The sequence below is a fragment of the Pavona decussata genome, unplaced genomic scaffold (assembly GCF_977016875.1).
Source record: "Pavona decussata unplaced genomic scaffold, jaPavDecu1.1 SCAFFOLD_81, whole genome shotgun sequence".
Classification (NCBI taxonomy): domain Eukaryota; kingdom Metazoa; phylum Cnidaria; class Anthozoa; order Scleractinia; family Agariciidae; genus Pavona; species Pavona decussata.
The window spans coordinates 115,538-134,533 of NW_028145499.1; the positions used below are offsets into that span (position 1 = coordinate 115,538).

General features: G+C 42.0%; 2 protein-coding genes and 1 pseudogene across 4 annotated transcripts in view; all 3 read left to right on the forward strand.

The window, feature by feature from the left end:
* Positions 1–18,996, forward strand: part of LOC146476058 (microfibril-associated glycoprotein 4-like) — a 207,812-nt gene that overhangs the window by 20,088 nt on the left and 168,728 nt on the right. The window lies entirely within an intron of this gene.
* LOC146476060 (uncharacterized) lies at positions 1,612–9,432 on the forward strand. 2 transcript variants are annotated; one of them, XR_014865722.1, is made up of 2 exons: positions 1,612–9,084; positions 9,244–9,432. XR_014865722.1 is itself a non-coding variant. In XM_085115000.1 (2 exons), the coding sequence occupies exon 2, from the start codon at positions 2,487–2,489 to the stop codon at positions 8,625–8,627; it is 6,141 nt and encodes a 2,046-aa protein (XP_084971126.1). In that variant the 5' UTR covers positions 1,612–1,916; positions 2,076–2,486; the 3' UTR covers positions 8,628–9,432. The 2 variants fall into 2 exon arrangements, 1 of the variants encoding a protein (XP_084971126.1); XM_085115000.1 differs by having other exon boundaries at positions 1,612–1,916; positions 2,076–9,432.
* On the forward strand, positions 11,250–16,295 carry LOC146476061 (uncharacterized; annotated as a pseudogene). The gene is made up of 6 exons (XR_014865716.1): positions 11,250–11,509; positions 11,856–11,911; positions 13,737–13,832; positions 14,054–14,064; positions 14,824–14,933; positions 15,862–16,295. The product of XR_014865716.1 is annotated as an uncharacterized LOC146476061 (transcript).

The window sequence follows — 18,996 nt, forward strand, 5'->3', positions numbered from 1 at the left end:
TCCTACGGAAAATTTTTGAGATTTTGTCAAAGAATGGGCTAGTTATGGCAATAAACAGTAGTACTCGGAGGCTTGGGTTAAGCTGCAGGATATTTCAATAAAAGATCTTGAGGAAAAGGGTTCTTCATGGCATCGATCCTGCTACAAGGGTCTTGCCCACACAGGAATGATCAAGAGAACGATGGGGAGGTATGAAAGAGAGTTATCTGGCCCAAACGAATCTAGGCGTAAGTCTCGATCGGGAGCTGATAGTATTACTCTAGGGTATTCTCAGCTGACTCGGTCGCAAACTTCACCTTTAAACAAAGCTGCTTGCTTTTTTTTGTGATGGTCAAGCAGGTTATAGGGAGATGCTATTTAATGTTAGGACACTATCTGGCGGAGAATCACTGCGTAAAGCCATCACTTTGTCAAGTAACGAGAAGCTTGCCGTTAAGCTAAATACCGCCATTGCCTCCAATGATGCACATTCAATTGACATCAAGTACCACAAAAACTGTTGGTTGAACAGCGTGACCAATATTTTGCGTAAGCCCGCTCCCGCTTCTGGAGTCCCTTTTAGAATGGCCAGTGAGATAGCAGCCAAGATAGAATTCTTAACCTTAAGTGAGATTACTTTAAGTGATGGGAAGATTGTACCGATTTCTCAGTTAGAAGCTGCATACAAAGAAATTCTTAACGCAAACAACGTCGCCAATGAAACCATGAACGGTAAGGCATTGAAGCAACTACTCCAAAATGGAATTGCCGACATCGAGTTTCACAGGCCGAAGTGAGTTAACGAATCGGAAAGGGTTAGCGCGAAGAAAGGAAGAGATAGAGCGATCCAAAAAAATGAAGATCAGGATGATATGAAAGATGACAAGATGAAGACGTTATTTTATGCCGCTGCAATGATTAGAAAGTCTATCCGAAAGTGTAAGAAGTGGGTATTTACCGGCGCCCTTGATAACATCACTGACGAAAACGTACCCAAATGTCATGGAACTCTTCAGCTTGTTTAGGTGGGTAATACAGGGCCCATTTGACTTGCTTTCGTCAGAGAAAAAGTCCAGTGAGGTACACAAGCGTGCAATAAGCCTTACTCAAAGTACCGTGACCATGTGTCTATCTGATCGCCAGGTGAAGTGCAAGAAGTCAGAAACTACTAGGATGACAGCTGAGATATCTCGAAAAATGGCTATAGGACTTGCTGTCCATCAAGCTGTGCGCAGCAAGGAGTTAATCAGCATACTCCACAGGTTTGGGATGTCAGTAGATTACAACCAAGTGCTAAGAGTAGAATCCCAGATCGAATCAAATGTCCTTCAACGAATGGAGCAGAATGGTAGTGTCTATCTCCCTTCAGACATTGTAAAGGGACTGATAACGTCGACTTCGCCGAAGATACTCCTGATGGCAAGCGTACGTTCCATGGCACTGCAATTGCGATTTACCAACGCACCGATGCCCAAGACCAGGTGGTTCATGTTAATGTCGACCCAACTCTACAAGGCCGTTCAATAAAAGATCTCCCAGATTCCATTACCAGCCTTGTGGAATGCCCTGCCCCGCCATTGAAGCCCAAATGTCCTGTTAATGCCAAGTTCAGTCTTGCCGTGAAAGAACTGTTAGCCCTGAAACGCCTTTTATCTATTTTGTTTTCCAGATGATTTAGTTGTTGCGATATTGTTTGATTACGTTAATATTTGCCTAAGTCACGCTCTCTGTTAGTCGTTGCGCAATTCATGTAGAGTCTAGTTACGTATTAAAATTAAGTTGGCTACTTTCTCAGATTACACGCTTATTAGGGTTTCAAAAGGTCACTTAGGTTAGTTGCTATCGAGAGATCGTTCGCTACGCTATCCTCGCTATCGGAAAAAGCTAGAGATCGCTACACAGCTACGCTACCAAACCTTGCCAGGAGCTCTACCAAAGTAAGCGATTTTAGTTATTCTATCTAAATGTTATTGATTATTGTCGTTATTTAGCTCAGTTTGATTCGATTAGGAATAGCTGTTCATTACACGTTGTAAGTTGTATCAGTTAGTAGATTATTGTTACATAAGGCTTTCTTTGTTGATTGCCTTTTTTAGTTCGAACCACAATACAGCGTAATCGCCAGAACTCAGCTACTTCGCTACTCAAGCAAGCTATTTCACTAGTAATAAAGTTATTGGCCGTGTGAAGAAAACCTTTGTGTGTTTGTGCGATTACTTGACCTTTGCTACCACGTGGAATCGAATTGAACTTTGTGCGTTTGGATGTAAGCTTCGGCAAGATAACCTGTGATCCTCTGAAGATCACATTCGTTCGAATTTGACGAGACTCTTTGGAGTTTGCTACCTGTTTGAATTTGAAACTCGTTATTCCAAGGCCATCTCCTTCAAAGACCTTAGAGCATATGAATCTTGACACTTAGCGACGGTGGAATGGTTAACGCAGTTGTTATGTAACACACAGTCACGTTGCAAAGCTCGCGCTCGGAAATTGGACACCGATCGATCATGGCTTCTAATTATGAAACTAACGTGGATGGAAATCAGCAAAATATTAGGACAAGAGAGCGAAATCGAACCCTAGATTGGGAAGGAATCGAATCAGAGAACCTACGGACGCTAAAACAATCAAGAGGTGCATTGAAAGGAAATATTACCAAGGCTCAAAACGATATTCAAGAACTCATGCATGACCTTTCAAACGTAGATCTGGTCAAACGGAAGTTCGAGGAATTGAAACAGATCGTTGACGACTTCAATAAGACTCACATCGCCTATCACGAAAAATTGACGAATGAGCACGACATAGCCGAGTCTAGCGAATATTTCAAGGCTGTGAATGAGTTGTTAGCAAAACTAGAGTGTGGCATAACAGACTGGATCAAATCTACAGAAACACCCTCGTCTCGAAGGCAATCACCTCCGACCCAGACGATTCCGGAAATTGACCCCGACGATTCTATCAGCAATGTTGGTTCTCGTCACAGTACGAAACTTACCCGCCTCTCGAAATCAAGTTCGGGCAGTTCGAAAGTGTCTCGGTCCAGTTCTCTTTCAGCCGCGAAAGCTCGAGCCGCTGCAAAACGTGCAACGTTAGAGGCGGAGGCTGCTAATCTGGAACGCCTACAAGCCATCCAACAGGAGGAGCTTAACTTGAAAATGAAAAGACAAGAATTGGAACTTCAAACTGAAATTGCGAAGGCTCATGCTGAGGAAAATGTTTACATCTTGGCAGAATCAAGTCAGGTGGGAAGTTATGCAGACTTCGACTTAAGCACCCGCACCCACAAGAAATCTTCGCTGATCCTGGCTCCAGATCTCCAGCGAAATCCAGTGCAAGAAAGATCAAACCTTCCACCTGCAGCCATGTCAGCTAAAACAGTAACTTTAAACCCAGCAGCTAAGAGTTGGATTCCTGAAGAGAATTTCCAAAGCGATCGAAAGCCCCCAAGGCCATCTGATATTCCTCACGTTTCAAGTTTCAAAGAATCTCCGGTTTACGTTCCAAGTATCAAAGAAGCCCAAGTTAAAGTGGAACCAGATGAATCAAAATATGGTAATCAAGCCCTGATTGGCTCCCTTACTCAAAGTCTTTTGGAAGCTCAGTACCAGCAAGATCGTCGAATGCAAGAGCTGATTTGTCGACAGCAGGAAAGTACCCTAGCTCTAACGCTGCCTCAACCTGAAGTACCGACATTTAATGGAAATCCTACGGAGTACTGGACATTTATACGGGCCTTCGAAAATCTCATCGAACGAAGAACTACAAGCGAGAGTGCTCGATTGTATTACTTGGTCCAGTATACCACTGGAGAGGTCCGCGAACTCGTGAAAAGCTGCCTCACGATGAAAGAAGACACTGGATACCAAAAAGCCCGTGATTTACTGAAATCGAGGTATGGCCAAAGTTATCGGATTGCCAGCGCATTCGTCGACAAGCTGGTTAAAGGACCTGCCATCAAGGCAGAAGATGGCGAGGCGCTAAGAAGATTCTCTATTCTTCTCACCAGTTGCAAAAATACACTTCAAGATATCGGCTACTTGAACAAAGTCGAAAATCCAGACACCATGAAAGCCATAGTCGGCAGGCTACCTTTCGGTCTTCGCCAGAAGTGGCGCGATGTTGCAGACAATATCACCGAGAATAAAGAAAGGGAAATCACTATTGGGGACCTCAGCAATTTTGTCACCTCAAAGGCCAGAGCAGCTACCCATGCTGTATTCGGTGACCTGCAAAGCCACCCGCCATCATCTACAGGAGGTGTTAAGCTAAAACAGAAACCTGCGCCGCGAAATGCATCGTCCTTCGTGACACAAACTGAGCCCAAGCGAATCAGCGTCGACCTGAGGAAACATCAGCTCCAAAATGACCGGAAATGCCCTCTCTGTGGTTTGAATCACTGGCTATCCCATTGCAGTGCCTTCAAAGAAAAATCCTTACGCGATAGGCTATCATTTGTTCGGTCAAAGGGTTTATGTGACAACTGTCTTGTTCATGGCCATATGGCGAGTTCCTGTCCGAAGCCAAGGTTCTGTAGAGTGACAGGGTGTACCGGGAATCATTCTAGCTTTCTACATCCCAGAAGTGTGGGCCAAGTCGCGAGTCCGAGTGCAGGAAACCTTGCGTCAACCGAGAACAAGCTACAAACGCAAGACAGCTCATCAGAAGCCTTAAATGGATACGTGAAAGGAAGAAGCGAAGAGGCGAGTAACAACCAAAGTAAAGTCTCTGCTATAACTGGCTTGGCAGTGGTCCCAGTGAAAGTAAAAGTACCAGGAGGCGACGACGTGGTCCAGACTTACGCATTCCTAGATAGCGGCTCCAACACTACCTTCTGCTCCGATGATCTTGCAAGACAACTAGGGTTGTCAGGCCAGCGAACAACGCTATCATTAACTACAATGGACAAGGAGAATAGTAAAACGGAAAGCCTTGTGGTAAGCTTGGAAGTGCTGGATCTAGAGGAAGAAAATCTCGTACAGCTTCCCATCGTCTTTACAAGACCGAAGCTGCCTGTATCAGTGGCAAACGCAGCTAATCAGCAAGATATTGATCGATGGCCACACCTCGCGGGTATCAGCATACCGAAGATTGAAGCAGACGTCGGCTTGCTAATTGGAAGCGATGCTCCTGAAGTACTGGAACCGAGAGAGATAAGACCGAGTCAAAATGGTGGACCGTACGCCTCAAGGACCGTGTTTGGATGGGTCGTAAATGGTCCTCTAGGCAGGACCCAAAGCTCTGCTACCCGTACCGCCAATTTCATCAGAACCGATGTCGAACTCTCTGAACAGTTTCGCAGCTACTGTAATATGGAATTTAACGACTCCATTCATGACCGTAAACATTCTCTTTCACAAAACGACAAGCGCGCCCTGCAAATAATGAATGAAACGGCCACACTCAAGAACGGTCATTATGAGATTGCGTTGCCGTGGAAAATCAACCCACCCTGTCTTGACAACAACAAGCCTGTTGCGCAACACCGACTGCGGCTATTACAGAAACGTTTGTCGAAGGATCAAGAACTGTTGAAGAAGTATAAAGAGTGCATGGAAGATCTTCTTCAAAAGGGTTATGCCAAGGAAGCGCCAGTATCTGAAACCGCGGGTAAGACCTGGTACCTTCCCCATCATGCAGTGTTCCATCCAGCCAAACCAGGAAAGGTGCGCGTAGTCTTCGACTGCTCAGCAAAGTATCGGGGAAGCTCGCTAAATGACCAGCTGTTACAGGGGCCGGACCTCACCAATTCCCTTATCGGTGTGTTGACGAGATTCCGTCAAGAAAACGTGGCTCTAATGTCAGACGTAGAAGCTATGTTTCATCAAGTTAACGTCAATCCTAATGACTGCAGCGCGTTACGTTTTCTGTGGTGGCCTAATGGCGACCTAAGCTTAGAGCCAGAAGAGTACATGATGACGGTGCACTTATTCGGGGGAGTGTCTTCTCCTAGCTGCGCTAACTACGCCTTGCAGAAAACCGCAGACGATAACAAAGGGAACTTCGCCGCAGAAATCGTGAGTTCAGTGAAACGGAATTTCTACGTCGACGACTGTCTGAAATCGGTGAAATCAGATGAAGATGCTATTCGCCATGTGAGGGACTTGACAGAACTACTCAAGAAAGGAGGCTTCCGGTTAACGAAATGGCTATCAAATTCCCGAACAGTTGTAGAGTCTGTTCCTGAATCAGAGCGAGCGATGTCAGTGAAAGACCTGGATTTTGACCACATTCCGATTGAAAGAGCACTTGGCGTGCACTGGTGTGTGAGTTCCGACACATTCAGATTCAAGGTCAACATTAAAGATCGCCCAGCTACCAGAAGGGGAATCCTCTCAGTGGTGAGTTCGATATATGACCCCCTTGGTTTCGTTGCTCCTTTCATCCTTCCTGCCAAGATACTTCTCCAAAACCTGTGTAAGAAGAAACTCGACTGGGACGACAAAATCTCTGACGAAGACCTCGAACGTTGGAAATCTTGGCTAGATGCGCTGCCGAAGCTCGAGCAGTTCTGCATTGACCGGTGCTTTAAGCCCTCTGACTTTGGAGAAGTTGTCTCATGCCAACTGCATTACTTCTCCGATGCATCTGAATTAGCATACGGCGCTGTGGCCTACCTCAGACTGGTTAACGCAAGTGGTGCAGTACATTGCTCCTTTGTCATTGGAAAATCCAGGTTGTCACCTTTGAAGACGGTTACCATTCCAAGAATGGAACTCTCCGCCGCTACGTTATCCACCAGATTGGATAGGATGATTCGAGAAGAGATCGAGTTGGCAATTGACGAATCATTTTACTGGACAGACAGTATGTGCGTACTTCGCTATATCGAGAATGAAGAGAAAAGGTTCCAGACGTTTGTAGCAAACAGAGTGGCTGCTATACGCGAGCAATCCCTACCAACTCAATGGAAGTATGTTGAAACAAAGCTCAACCCCGCTGACGATGCTTCGAGAGGATTAGCAGTTGACGCCATAGTAGATAGTAACCGCTGGACGAAGGGTCCGGATTTCCTTTGGCAAAGCGAAGAAATGTGGCCTGTGCGTCCTGTTGCCATGGATCCAGAAAAGGAACAACAGTGCTATTTAGAAGAGAAGAAGGCAACCTTTGTCTGTTTCGCTCGTGATGAGAGTGCCAGGGTCAGTGAAATTTTCGAGCGCTTTTCATCATGGCTTCAGCTGAAGAGAATTGTAGCCTGGATCATCAGGTACAAGAATGTGCTCCGAAATGCTGTTAAGAAGCGTAAGAAAGGAGAACCGTTGCAGTTTCTATGCGACAATAAAGCAAGCCCTTTGAGTATCAAGGAAATGGAAGATTCTGAGAGGGCAATTATCAAGGCAGTACAAATCCACAGCTTCCACGAAGAATTGATGTCTTTAAAAGGTGGCCACTCAGCAGTTAAGAAGTCAAGCAGAATCGCAAAGTTAGATCCAGTGCTCGTGGATGGAGTTATACGTGTCGGAGGTCGTCTCCAAAACTCGCCGATCAAGCAAGAGTCCAAACATCCCGTGATACTCCCTAAAGACCATCACATCTCTGCCCTCATCATACGTCACCATCACTTAGTCTGTGGTCACTGTGGCCCAGAGCACACGCTTTCATTGTTAAGGGAGAAGTACTGGATAACAAAGGCAAGAGTTTCCATTCGCCGCATCCTAAGTGCGTGCTTCGACTGCAGAAGAAGACAGGCGCCTGTAAATCAGCAGAAAATGGCCAGCCTGCCGGAAGACAGAGTGAACCCTGCGGGACCCCCATTCAGCTATGTTGGAGTGGACTGCTTCGGTCCCATAGAGGTGCGACGCGGAAGGAGCTTAGTTAAGAGATATGGCGTATTGTTCACGTGCTTGTCGATCCGTGCAATCCATATCGAAGTTGCGCACAGCTTGGACACGGATTCTTTTCTGGAAGCCTTAAGAAGGTTTATAGCAAGAAGAGGCCAGCCATTGTTGATGAGGTCCGACAACGGCGGGAATTTCGTTAAAGGGGAAAAGGAGCTACGTGAAGCAGTTTGCGAGTGGAACCAAGACAAGATCCACAATTTTTTACTGGCGAAGAACATCAAGTGGATTTTTAACCCACCAGCAGGTTCCCATCATGGAGGTGTGTGGGAGCGCTGTATTCGGACAGTGAAAAAGGTGATGAAAGCGCTCTGCAGAGAACAAACTCTAGACGATGAAGGCCTCCTGACGCTCATGTGCGAAGCAGAAGCGATTGTAAATGGCAGACCGATTACCAAGGTGTCGGATGATCCCAGGGATCCTGAAGCTCTCACGCCAAACCATCTTCTCTTGTTGAGATCGGGACCGACCCTTCCTCCAGGCGTCTTTGTAAAAGGCGACGTGTACTCGCGCCGACGATGGCGGCAGGTCCAATATCTAGCGGATGTGTTTTGGAGACGGTGGCTACGCGAGTATCTACCAGCACTGCAAGAACGACAGAAATGGGGAAGTGGGAGCCGGAATCTCATGGAAAACGATGTTGTTCTTGTTGTCGACGAAAGTGCCCCGCGAAGTTCGTGGCCACTGGGACGTATCGTTGAGGTGTACCCAAACAAGAGGGACGGCTTTGTGAGGAGCGTCAAGGTCAAGACGAGGTCCTCAGTCCTGGTGCGGCCGGTGGACAAGCTAGTGCTGTTGGAGGAGTCATGAACGTTTGTGCTATTCAAGTACTTAGAACATTGTTTTAGATTTAGTCACTTAAGTCGGACATTACTCGTTGTTACTGTTTTTGCGTTTCAAGCTGATTGAATTATCTTAGTTAAAGGCTTAAGCTTTGTACACCTTTAAAGGGGCCGGAATGTTAGCCCTGAAACGCCTTTTATCTATTTTGTTTTCCAGATGATTTAGTTGTTGCGATATTGTTTGATTACGTTAATATTTGCCTAAGTCACGCTCTCTGTTAGTCGTTGCGCAATTCATGTAGAGTCTAGTTACGTATTAAAATTAAGTTGGCTACTTTCTCAGATTACACGCTTATTAGGGTTTCAAAAGGTCACTTAGGTTAGTTGCTATCGAGAGATCGTTCGCTACGCTATCCTCGCTATCGGAAAAAGCTAGAGATCGCTACACAGCTACGCTACCAAACCTTGCCAGGAGCTCTACCAAAGTAAGCGATTTTAGTTATTCTATCTAAATGTTATTGATTATTGTCGTTATTTAGCTCAGTTTGATTCGATTAGGAATAGCTGTTCATTACACGTTGTAAGTTGTATCAGTTAGTAGATTATTGTTACATAAGGCTTTCTTTGTTGATTGCCTTTTTTAGTTCGAACCACAATACAGCGTAATCGCCAGAACTCAGCTACTTCGCTACTCAAGCAAGCTATTTCACTAGTAATAAAGTTATTGGCCGTGTGAAGAAAACCTTTGTGTGTTTGTGCGATTACTTGACCTTTGCTACCACGTGGAATCGAATTGAACTTTGTGCGTTTGGATGTAAGCTTCGGCAAGATAACCTGTGATCCTCTGAAGATCACAAGAACTTTCAATCCAGATAAGAATGCAAGATGCTGCGTGGCTTCTTGGGAGAAATGTGACAAGAATCCAAGCAGACAACTCCCAAGCTATCAAGGCAATTGAGCAGCTAGATACTCAACCGAAGAAGATCACCAGCATCCCAGTCTGCTCTGCCTATAACTCGCTGGTCACTGACCCGTTACCCACCACACGAGTGGGAACCCCTCCTTTAGTTGCTGCGCCAGCCCACGAGTGGTCCACGCTTTTGCCTGTGCTCATGCAAGCACAAGATATTAGCGTCAAAGTGGTTGGCCCAACAAGGAAGACAGTGATCTTGCTGGATTTAGGGCTATGCCAGCCTGCAAAGAAACTTCAAATGGCACGTCGTGATCTGAAGCACCTCATTCTTCGACCTGGAGAGCTCCACATTGTGATGGCTGCTTTCATTCACGCTGATCAAGAGAGCATCACTGCACTCGCAGACCTGGGAACCACTGTTCAGCCAAATGGAAATACCTATGCTGGGATCGAAAAGCTAGTTTGCAAGCTGTACCAGGCAAATACACACATCACCAAGATAAAGGAACTGAAATGGCTCCTGTTCCGTAAGAAGCAAGCTGAATCGCAGAGACTGCCGCCCACCCTAGCAGCACTGAAGGAAGCTATCAAGAGAGCACATCACCAGCGTATGGTATGGAACAACGACATCGTGTCAAATCCAGAACTGCCATCGCCATCGAATTACGGATGGAAATTGGAATAAGGTACATATTAATGTAACATATGTTTATCTGAAATTATCCATCCATGGCCAAGAATAATTCGCAAAAACTTAATGTATATGGCATGTATATGCTTTCATTGACAGATGAATGGTTTCCAATAAGGACACCATTAACGCCAGCGCCAGATGACGTGCTCCATTTACTCAAGTGTGGTTGTTCAAGGGAGAGGCGCTTAACGAACCGATGCCAATGTCACAAGGCCGGACTCCCATGCACTGATCTCTGTAGTTGTATGGACAATGAAGACGAGCCCTGCAATAATGCCATTGAGGAGGAAGAGGAGATGGGTACTGACTCCAGTGATGACGAGGAGGAAGTGGATGTTGATGATGACGATAAAGAATAGATGACTCGTAAAAATCAAAGCTTCGGTCATTTTTGTATACCGCTTAAGTTAAAAAGGACAAACATAAAAATGTCTGAAATGAGTATTTGCAGAAAGTCTTGGGTATTTATTTAACAGCCTTGTTTTCATGCCATGAATGATGATATAAATGACCATGTCATTATTCAAAGTAGGTGCCATTGGGGAACAAGTGATAGCAATGTTTGAAAGAATGTACATACAATTATGCCGGATATAATCATTTTTTTGTAAGAGCCTCACTTTTATGTCAACATGGTCACGTAACCTTGTTAACTATCATTATGACTATTGACATGTTAGATATCATCCCATAATAAATCTGAGCAAGTTTGGTGGCATTTGGTTGCAAATATCGATAGTTATGAGCAATTTAAGTCTCAGCCTCGTTTCCATGCTGAGCCATACGGGGCCTATTTTAAAACCACCGTAGCAGCTGCCGGTGCAAGTCGCAAAATTGCCGACAACATTTTCTGTGTTCCTAAGGGTCCCCTTGACACTTTTAGATAGGTGGCTTGTTATCTTCAAGAAAATCTCACGGGACTTTGAATCGCGACATATGCTCCCTGACTACTGTTCGTGTGGCGTTGTGGGACTGATTTAGCGCGGTGCGCGTGGCTTTGTGGGACTGATGCAGCTCGGCGCCTGGGGACGAGGCAGGCTTCTTGGATTGTTTATACATTAGTTGCCTAAGTTGTCTTCACAATCGGCGGCGTCATATGCCGTCTGATGCCGTTTTTAAGGCCATCGAAAAGATCCAGGAAACTGTGGAAAATGGTTTCAAGGCCATAGAAGCAAGGATCGCTTCTTTGGAGGAGAAGGTAAATCACGATGTAGCTACGCAGGCTAACAGCGTTGGATCGTGTACGCCATCACCAAACAGTTCAGGCAGAAAGCGAAAGATTCACAGAAACCCTGATCTGTCGGTAAGTAGGCTCTTTATGGAAAGCCGATCATGGATTTGTTGTTTCTGTTTATGTTTGCTCATAGGAAGGGGACATATCTTAGTTTCTACGCCAAATGAACGTTGGAAACCTTTGTATTTTTCAAATTTCGCGCCTCGGTCGGCGAGCAATTTTTCACACCTTTTCGTCTGAAACCCCCGCGTAACGGCTAGGAGATCATTTTTTTTTTATGAAAACGACCTCAAAACATTGCGATTTGGTGACCGGCAAGCTTGGCAAAAATACAACCTTTTGTATCCCTAGGCCACTGCGTTCTAAGCATGGAGATTCAGCAGTCTTTATAAGACAAAATATTTTGTGTTCAGAGCACTATATCCGCTCCAAGATGGATCAGTTAGAACTGTCCTGGAATACTGACAAGAAGTGAGTTCTTTAAGTTTTTTATGCATCAGTCAATTTTAGCGGCTTTTGTTACTTTTAAGGAGGCTCGTAAGGGTTTTGTCATTGTTGTAGTGTCTGTGAACTTATGAAAGATAATTGCAAAAAATTTCATGTGGGAATATGGACAAACTATAAACATCTTTGTAACTCAGTTGTTGGGCAATACCTTAAAGGTAGTTCTGATGTTACTTGGGTTACCATGGCAACAGGTTAGCTCACATAAAATGACCTCTAACTTTCAGATTTTGCATAGTCAGTTACCTACTGTATTTATTGCTTGTTGGAAAGCATCCTAAATTCTTTAACTCCTTTGGAAATATTACAAAAGTTTTCTACAGTAGTAGATCTTGTGTTATTCCAAAAAAGGCATTTTTTCACGTACAGAATATTCAACTTGATAAATTTCACCCAGACAATTCTGTTGGAAGTGGCATACTGAATGTTGCATGCATGCAAAAAATCAAAATAGGTCACTGTGCAAAATTTCGAGATTACCACAAATGTTTCTTGCAGCTTTTATTCCCGGTCGCGTAATTGATTGAGTTCGGCAATCAAACCTAAAAAATTGTGTGAGAGTTCGCTTTCTGAATCCAATCGAACTTAATCGAATGGTGCAAACCATCAGTTGAAATAGACGAAAATTTTGAAAAGTCTTTTTTAGCATGTAAGAACAACAAAGAATTAGGTGAAATGAACAGTAGATTGATGTAGCTTTGCTGAAACATCATTTTATGATCTACTACTGTTATCATTCTTAATCGAATGTATGCCAACTTTGGCTACCAAACCTAATCAAACCAAATCAAAGGTCAATTGCTCCAATTTTTGTGTGAGAGTTTGATTGTGTTTGATTGTCAAACTCAGTTGATCCCAATCGTTCGATTAAGTTAGATAAATGAAATGTTCTACATGTATTTGGTTCGAGTAGTTACGTCGGGCACACGCACACATGGCTACAAACCCTTTTGAGCCTTTTGGGACTCACGCTAAGGAGAGAAAACAGTGTCTAAACGTACACGTAAAATTGCGTGGATATTAATCATGCGATGATTAATTTTTTTACGTTTAGGTTTTTTGGAGTTTGGAAAGCAGATTTCAAACAAATGCGTGGATTTTACATGTGCATTTAGACAGTGTTTTCTGTATAATATAGTGCGAATCCCTTAAAAGTAATAAAAGCTCTTTCAACAGTGCCCAAAAATAAAAAATAAATATATATATATATATATATATATATATATATATATATATATATATATATATATATATATATGTAATTTAGTACAAGTGTTTACTACCAAGGGTTCCACTGTGAAGCATTCATACCTTTCAAATAAATAAATAACAGTAATATTGACAAGTCCTTGGGGATTGTTCTCTGTACTGACCCACACTCTTGCTAGTGTGCTAAATGTCTCTTCTTTGAATTTACTTTATATGGTTTCCCTATGCATCAGGGGAAGAAGTAAGCAGCTTATAAGATGATCCACTTTTAAGATGGCTCCATAGGGTTTTCACTTAGGTTCTATTTTAGGGGAATGACCTTAAGTAACTAGTAGCTGGCTATTGAATGTACATGACACATTACATGCTCTCTCGTCCTAAGGATTGACAAACCTGATCATGCCTGAGATTGTTGCTGTTGCTCTTTCATAAATTCAGCTTACAGTTGTGTACCTTCTTCTCCTTAGTTAGCAGATGAGTTTATATATGAATTGGTAGCATCAAATATTGCAAAATGATTGTTGTTGTTGTAGTAGTTATTTTGAATGGATTAATTTTGTGGCACATTTATTATCATTTGTAGGGAGAATGAAGACCCAAACCGGGCAGTTACAACAACCTTACTAAGAGAGATCAAAGAAGTAGAACAAATCAAAAATGATCCACTCTTCACAGAGAGGTAATTTTGGGTAAGTTTTTATATAGATGTACTCAACACATTCAAACAAGGATGTGCATGTCTGTGTGTATACTGTATGACTTAATAATTATTAAAAGGTACTGGATTTTCAATAAATGCAAGGCAAGGCCCAGATGATATAACAGCAGTGGTCACACTATCACTATTACCAAATGAATAGGAAAAAACCTTTGTCACTTGGCAGCCATGTTGAGTCATAGAAGAATGAAAAGTTTTGTTTTCACATGGCAAGCCTCGCACTGCAAATTATTCTTGTTTTCTTCTGAGACTCAACATGGCCACATGTGACAAAGGTCTATTCACTGGGATTTCACAAGACTGGGAGTGAGAAAGAAGGGAGGGAGCCTGTGGACATTCTTTTAATGGGGCATTCCATGATACCAAATTCTGGTATCATGATTTGATTGGTTAGATACTTTTTTTAGATAACTGTTGACAGCTTTGCAAACAATGTTAACTTTAGTTATTAAACATCATTTTGAATGGCTTGTGGTGTAAATTTGCATCATTTTGTCAAAGAAGCTGAGCTTCTTGCTTCTAGTTTGGAGAGGCAAAATGATGGCATCAAAAAGATGTTGACAGCCTCTTTCCCTTTTCTTTCTTGCCCTCAGACCAATCTCTGCTTGTGGTTTCTCTTCACCCTATAACCCACTTAGGAGCTTGTTCACACTGGCAGGATAGAGTAAAGTATATATCAGGCTGCTGAAAGAGCAGTTTTTGTTTCATATTTTATTATATTCTCATCTTTTTCTTTTGAGAAAGCCTACTTTTTTAATAAAACCCTGACCAGTGTACCCACATGAAGCAAGAACAGCCACAATTCTGATTGTTATATCGATCATGTGCACAGGGCTTGCGTAGAATGCATTAGGATGATATGGTTTGTAAACCTTCAGTCCTGAGAATACAAAAATATATGAAACAGAAAATTTATTGTACTGGCAACTAATTCAGTGTGTTGTGCTTTCAGATGCTATTTCTCAGAACTATGCCTCTGGCAAGAAGAGAAAGAGGCAAGAAGAAAATGGCACCTATGAAAAGTATCAGCAAGAGCAGAAGAGGAGGCAAAGGATCAAAAGGGTAAGCATTGTATCACTGATAAAATAACACATGATAGGATGTAAGTTTCAGAACAGATTATTGCTGTACACACTTGAAAGATATAAACCATGAACGACAACACCCAACAGCTTTTGGGAAACTTTTGACCCACATGACTGTATGAACTTATTTGTATTTTTTTTTGCTAGAGAGTAAAAGCACATGAAGATTTTAAGGCTTAAAATTTGCATTTTTCTTGTAGACGAGAGAAAAACATGAAATATGCATACCCCATAATTCCATAAAGTTGTATTGTTTGCACTTTTCCCAAGGCAATGCTTTTTTTTTTTTTTTTTTTTTCAATCTAGTGAAAATGTTTTGGATCCCAGGTTTGGTTTATACTAAATATATTCCCGTAGATGCCACTATCTGATTTAGTTTAAACAACCGATGCATCTAGTAGAACACATCAACTTTTTTTTTTCTAAGATTACTTTCAGGTATTTGAAAGGAATGTTTGTTTAGCTAATGCAGTTTGATTTCTGTGGATTATTCACAAATCCCATCCCTTGAATTTATGAGCTGTTGTTGAATTTCCAGAAATCCTAACTAGCTGTACAGTACATCACTCTTGACACTTCATTTTTCCCAAAGAAAGCAAAGGGAATTAGTTTTCTTGTGATATGAAAGTTTTAGGTGATGTTTCATCAAATATTGAAAGAAAATGCAAGCTCCTCATCCATTAACTAAGTACAAATTACTTATAAAAGGCTTTCTGTAAAAGGACCAGTGGGTTACAGCTCTGTTATAATAAATTGAAAGTCTCAAGGCATCACAGTGATGCTCCATGTACGCTGAAGTGCATTTGCTGCCTATTTTTGAATTATGTATAATCATTTTGCCTCAAATTAAAAACAGTTATTTGCTCTTAATAACTTGTTTCTATCTGTCAATTCTGTCAATTTAGAAACTGGAAAAAAAAAAGACTGAAAGTTGTGATTGAAGAAGAGAAAGAGGACGAAATATTTGTATCCCTCCACATCAGCCTTGTCTCCTCAGATGAGTCCGAAGATGAAGGAGATGCCTTGGCCACCAGGCCTTTAACCTGGAGAGTGGAGGAAGTGTCAGACCTTTTTAAGACACTGGATGACAGGTGGAAGGCAGCAATGACACCACAACAAAAGCGTCAATCAGTAAGCCGAAGAAATGGCCTTCCAAGTCTTCGGAGCCCAAAATTATGGAGTTCCCCAGCAGTTAGTTTGGGTTGTACGATCTTTGTAGATCACTCAGCTATAGTTTTGGGGGCAGTAATGTTATTAAGGGTTTCATGCAAAAGGTATGCAAGCTGCTTGAAATCAACACTTTTCTGGCTGTATACAAGAACTCAATGAGTTGAAAGATTTTTTATTAAACAAAGTCTTTGAAGTCCTTGAAACTTAGTCTTGCAGTTATAATAGAATCAATCAAGCTCATAGCTTTTGCATTTTACCCTTCAAATAATAACAAAGAAATTATTTTTTCTCATAGACTGCCTCCTTTTTGGATATCATGACATTTAATACTAGGGTTATACATTGTAGTATTTTTCTTCATTTCAGTGTTTTTGCCTTTATAATCTTTTACATTTTTACATGATACAACTGTATCTTGTACAGGGTATGTGTATATAGTTTCTTTAAGTACAAGATATAAAAAAAAAAATATTCTACAGCTGTTCTTTGACTGTCATCCACATTTTTTTTTTTTATTTGAATGAAGTTTTTTGGAGAGCAGTTGTCTCCTGAACAACATGTACAGGGTATGTGTCTATAGTTTCTTAGTACATGTTGTTTAAGAGACAGCTGCTCTCCAAAAACCTTCATTCAAATAAAAAAAAAATAGTAGATGACAGTCAAAGGACAGCTGTAGAATTTTTTTTTTTTCATTACTACAAGTTGTTCATGCATGTGATTGACTGTGTTGAAATGCACATGTGATCATACTAAAAATTTAATGACATCTCTTCCAAGTCACAACTTTTTGAGTTGAATGAAACTTTTGGGTGCTTGGGAGAGGTAGCTTGACTGCAAGGTTAAGTTTGTACAGGGTGACATTGCATCAGGGTTTGTGTTAATTTTACTTGCTTACAATCTAAGAGGTTATAGTAAATGAGCGTAATTTGCTTCTTTGCCAGTAGGTAATACTGATAACTGATTGTAGTAATGTTGGTGGGTCCTTTTTTCTCAGCTTTGTTTTTGTATTCTTGTTGTATTATATAAAATTCTGAGTTCTCTTTTGGACAAACTGACACCACATCTAGTTTACTACGGTTAAATGAAAGAGCAGTGTTATTTAATTTCATAGACATTGTTTGTTGGAGTGGGGGATGAAAGTAACTATAAATCTAGAAACTTATTTTGTTTGTTTCTCATATCTGATTTTAGTATTGTAATACTTCAACACCAGTGTACATTTAAATAAACGATATTGTTGGAATTCAGAGTTGTTATCTTTCATCCTAACATTTAACACTGGGGAGGGAAGTTTTTATAACGTAGTCCGCTGTTTCCCTTAGTTCATTTCAAATGAACAGTTAGCAAAAACCATAAATCGCGCCAAATAATCTAGAGTTTGGCTGGGGGAATGGTGAAGCAGGAAAACCCTCGGAATTCACTACCCCAGAAAATAAGACAAAAACACGCCTAGCGTATATCGGAATATAAAAATAATTACCATGTGTAAACCGAACAGCGAACGCTGGAAAACTAGCGTTTTCTTGAATTCACCGTACCAGAAATACAAGAAAACGCGAGGAAGAACGCCGGATACAAACAATTTTCCGTGCGTTTATCGTTCGGTGAACGCAAGAAAATACGCGTTTTCTTGAATTCACCGTCCTAGAAAACAGCATGAAACGCCAGAAAAACACAGGCGAACGCCGGAATATTCATTATTTTCCGAGTTTTGACGGTTTGGTGAACACTGGAAAACAGGCGTTTTCTTCAATTCTCTTGAATTCACTGTCCCAGAAAATGTAAGAAAACACAGCAAAACGCTTGTGAACGGCCGATTATTCGCTGTTTTCCGAGCGTAAACGGATCGGTAAACACTGGAAAACATACGTTTTCTTGAATTTACATGAATTCACCGTCCCAGAAAATGTAAGAATACGCAAGGAAAACGCTTGCGAACTCAGGAATATTGGCTATTTTCCAAGCGTTAACTGATCGGTGAACGCTTGAAAACATACGTTTTCTTGAATTTACATGAATTCACCGTCCCAGAAAATGCAAGAATACGCAAGAAAAACGCTTGCGAACGCCGGAATATAGGCTGTTTTCCAAACGTTAACTGACAGGTAAACGCTAGTTTTCCAGTGTTTACCTACGTTGAACAGGGATTTTCCGTGACGTAAAACAACGGAAAACGCGGGTTTTTATCGGATAACGGCGGTGAACGCGACGTTGGTCGGTGGGAAAACTCCAGTAAACGCCCGGAATACAAGACGTTTTACGAGCGTTAACAGGCCGGTGAACGCCAGAAAACGTGCGTTTTCCAGCGTTCACCGCCACAGAAAACTGCCGGATAATGGAACGAATACTCCAATTCACCGGCACGAAAACTCGCGGAAAAGATTGGATTTTCCGTTTTAGTGAACACTGAAAAATACTGGAAAATACCACATTTTGCGTAAGTTCGCCGCGTGTTTTCTGAACGGTAAAATCCCACTTTTCCTGCCGTGAGCCTTGCTGCTGCTTGATGTGTGTTGAACTTGTAATTTCTACGGTTTTCTGTTTCACAGGGTCTTAGTTTTCGTACTACGAAAACTAAGACCGGGTCTTAGGTCTTAGGTCTTAGGTCTTCGTTTTCGAGGGTCTTCGTTTCCGTAACACATCGCTATCCAAGAACTAGGCCTTCCCGCCATTTCCGTGGAATAAATTACCGTTTTGGCGCGAAAGAGTTTGTCATAAATTAGTTTGAGTATAGCGTGGTGAAATTCATTATTTACATATCATAAAAGTTACGCTTGGTGAAGTGAAAGTATTTATATATAATGGGTTTGCACGCGCGGCGAAAAGTCTGTCATATATAAATAATAAATTTACACCCATAAGAACCTATG